At 55.5% G+C, this 1,945-nt stretch overlaps 1 protein-coding gene across 1 annotated transcript in view; it reads left to right on the top strand.

Annotated features, from left to right (window-relative positions):
• ZMYM3 (zinc finger MYM-type containing 3) overlaps positions 1 to 1,945 on the top strand; it is a 25,674-nt gene that overhangs the window by 19,834 nt on the left and 3,895 nt on the right. Inside the window, exons 17-21 of the mRNA XM_018574719.1 lie at positions 83 to 237; positions 471 to 571; positions 1,114 to 1,288; positions 1,386 to 1,537; positions 1,677 to 1,791. Of these exons, the coding sequence (XP_018430221.1) occupies positions 83 to 237; positions 471 to 571; positions 1,114 to 1,288; positions 1,386 to 1,537; positions 1,677 to 1,791 (698 nt within the window). The remainder of the gene's footprint in view (positions 1 to 82; positions 238 to 470; positions 572 to 1,113; positions 1,289 to 1,385; positions 1,538 to 1,676; positions 1,792 to 1,945) is intronic.

Below are 1,945 nucleotides of genomic sequence, written 5' to 3'. Positions count from 1 at the left end.
GAGACTGTGATCGGTTGGCGCGGTAGATATTCAGGGACGGTTGGTGTTTTGGGGTTGTGCGTGTTGTAAGCGTTGGCGGTGTTCTTGCAGAGATGTCCAGTGACCAGAGTGCGGAAGGCCTTCTGGAAGATTGTGATATTTTCAGTCCCTCTCGAGATGATGTTCTGGCGATGGCGGTTAAAATGGCGAATGTTCTGGAGGAACCCGGACACGACCTGGAGGCCGACTTTCCCAAAAGTAATTCCCTCATCACTGAACATTCTTAGCTAACCCCCCCTCCCCCACCATACATAAAAGGTCCCACTCCGCATGCTCTGTCCCTTTCTACTTCAAGTACAGAAAACCACATGTTGGTGCTCCTAACAATCAATGGCGCTCCTAGCTTCCTGTGCGGGGGTGACAACGCTGCGTGTGCTGAACTGAAACTGTTTTACATCGAATGGAAAGCTCACCTCATGTTTGTTGTGCAGATACATCGGACGTCAGTCAGAGCGTGGATTACTTGTTTGACTGCGGCCTGGTCGGGGCAGACGAAGCGCAAGAACAAGAATCATCGCGGGTGGTGAAGAAAGTGAGTCATTCGGAGTGGAGAATTGGGGGGCTGAGAATCTGGGGGCTGAGACTTGGGAGGTTGGGGGGCTGAGACTTGGGTTTGGGGAGCAGAGAACGGGGGTGCTGAGTTTGGGGAGCAGAGAACTGGAGTGCTGAGTTTGGGGAGCAGAGAACGGGGGTGCTGAGTTTGGGGAGCAGCGAACGGGGGTGCTGAGTTTGGGGAGCAGCGAACGGGGGTGCTGAGTTTGGGGAGCAGCGAACGGGGGTGCTGAGTTTGGGGAGCAGCGAACGGGGGTGCTGAGTTTGGGGAGCAGCGAACGGGGGTGCTGAGTTTGGGGAGCAGCGAACGGGGGTGCTGAGTTTGGGGAGCAGCGAACGGGGGTGCTGAGTTTGGGGAGCAGCGAACGGGGGTGCTGAGTTTGGGGAGCAGCGAACGGGGGTGCTGAGTTTGGGGAGCAGAGAACGGGGGTGCTGAGTTTGGGGAGCAGAGAACGGGGGTGCTGAGTGATGTGCAGATCCCCTTGTTGTGATGTCATAACGTAGACTCTTCATTTCCTGCAGGGTCCCAAGCGCATGATTCTATCGGAAAGGGAGAGCTCCTCGCGGGACTCCGCCTCCAGCCAGCACACGAGCACACACCTCAGCTACACGTACGGCGTGAACGCATGGAAGTCCTGGGTGCAGCGGAAGTACGAAGGGGGAGAGCCGAGCAAAGGAGAGGAAATCCGCTTTGGACGTGAGTCAGAAGAGACGCATTTCATGCGCCGTGTCTTGTTGCGTTTCTCTGTGTGTTCGGATCTATAAAACGTTGATGCGTTGTATCCCTTCTTCAGCAAAGCCCATGCGTATAAAGGAGGACATCCTGGCGTGCACGGCTGCCGAGCTGAACTACGGCCTGGCGCAGTTTGTGAAGGAGATAACGCGACCGAACGGAGAGCGCTACGAGCCGGACAGTATATTTTATCTCTGTCTCGGTATACAGCAGGTGAGCCCTTCGTGGTCCTGACACTGGCGGTATTAACCCTTCACGCTCTCCGCGTGTTGTATGAAGCCTTCGGTGTGTGTTCCTGCAATGGCGTGCGACATGCATGTATCAGTCTGATTTCCTGTGCGTTGTGTTCTAGTATCTCCTGGAGAATAACCGGATGGTGAACATCTTCACAGACCTGTATTACCTGACCTTCGTCCAAGAGCTGAACAAGATACTGACCGCCTGGCACCAGAACCTGACGCCGAGCAGTAAGAAATGGGGATAGGACTCACCTGATACGGGGGGCGATGAGGCAACACCCCTATATACCTAGAGATGCGGGGGCGGGGCTAAGGTGTGCACAGGTGGTGATGGGTGTGTAGGTGACGGCTCATCGGGCATTTCCCTGACATAGAGATTCGG

This window comes from Nanorana parkeri, unplaced genomic scaffold, assembly GCF_000935625.1.
Source record: "Nanorana parkeri isolate BGI_ZX_2015 unplaced genomic scaffold, ASM93562v1 scaffold3183, whole genome shotgun sequence".
In the NCBI taxonomy this organism is placed as follows: Eukaryota; Metazoa; Chordata; class Amphibia; order Anura; family Dicroglossidae; genus Nanorana; species Nanorana parkeri.
Note: the sequence above shows the minus strand (reverse complement) of the source record. Positions and strands in the feature narration are given on the sequence as shown.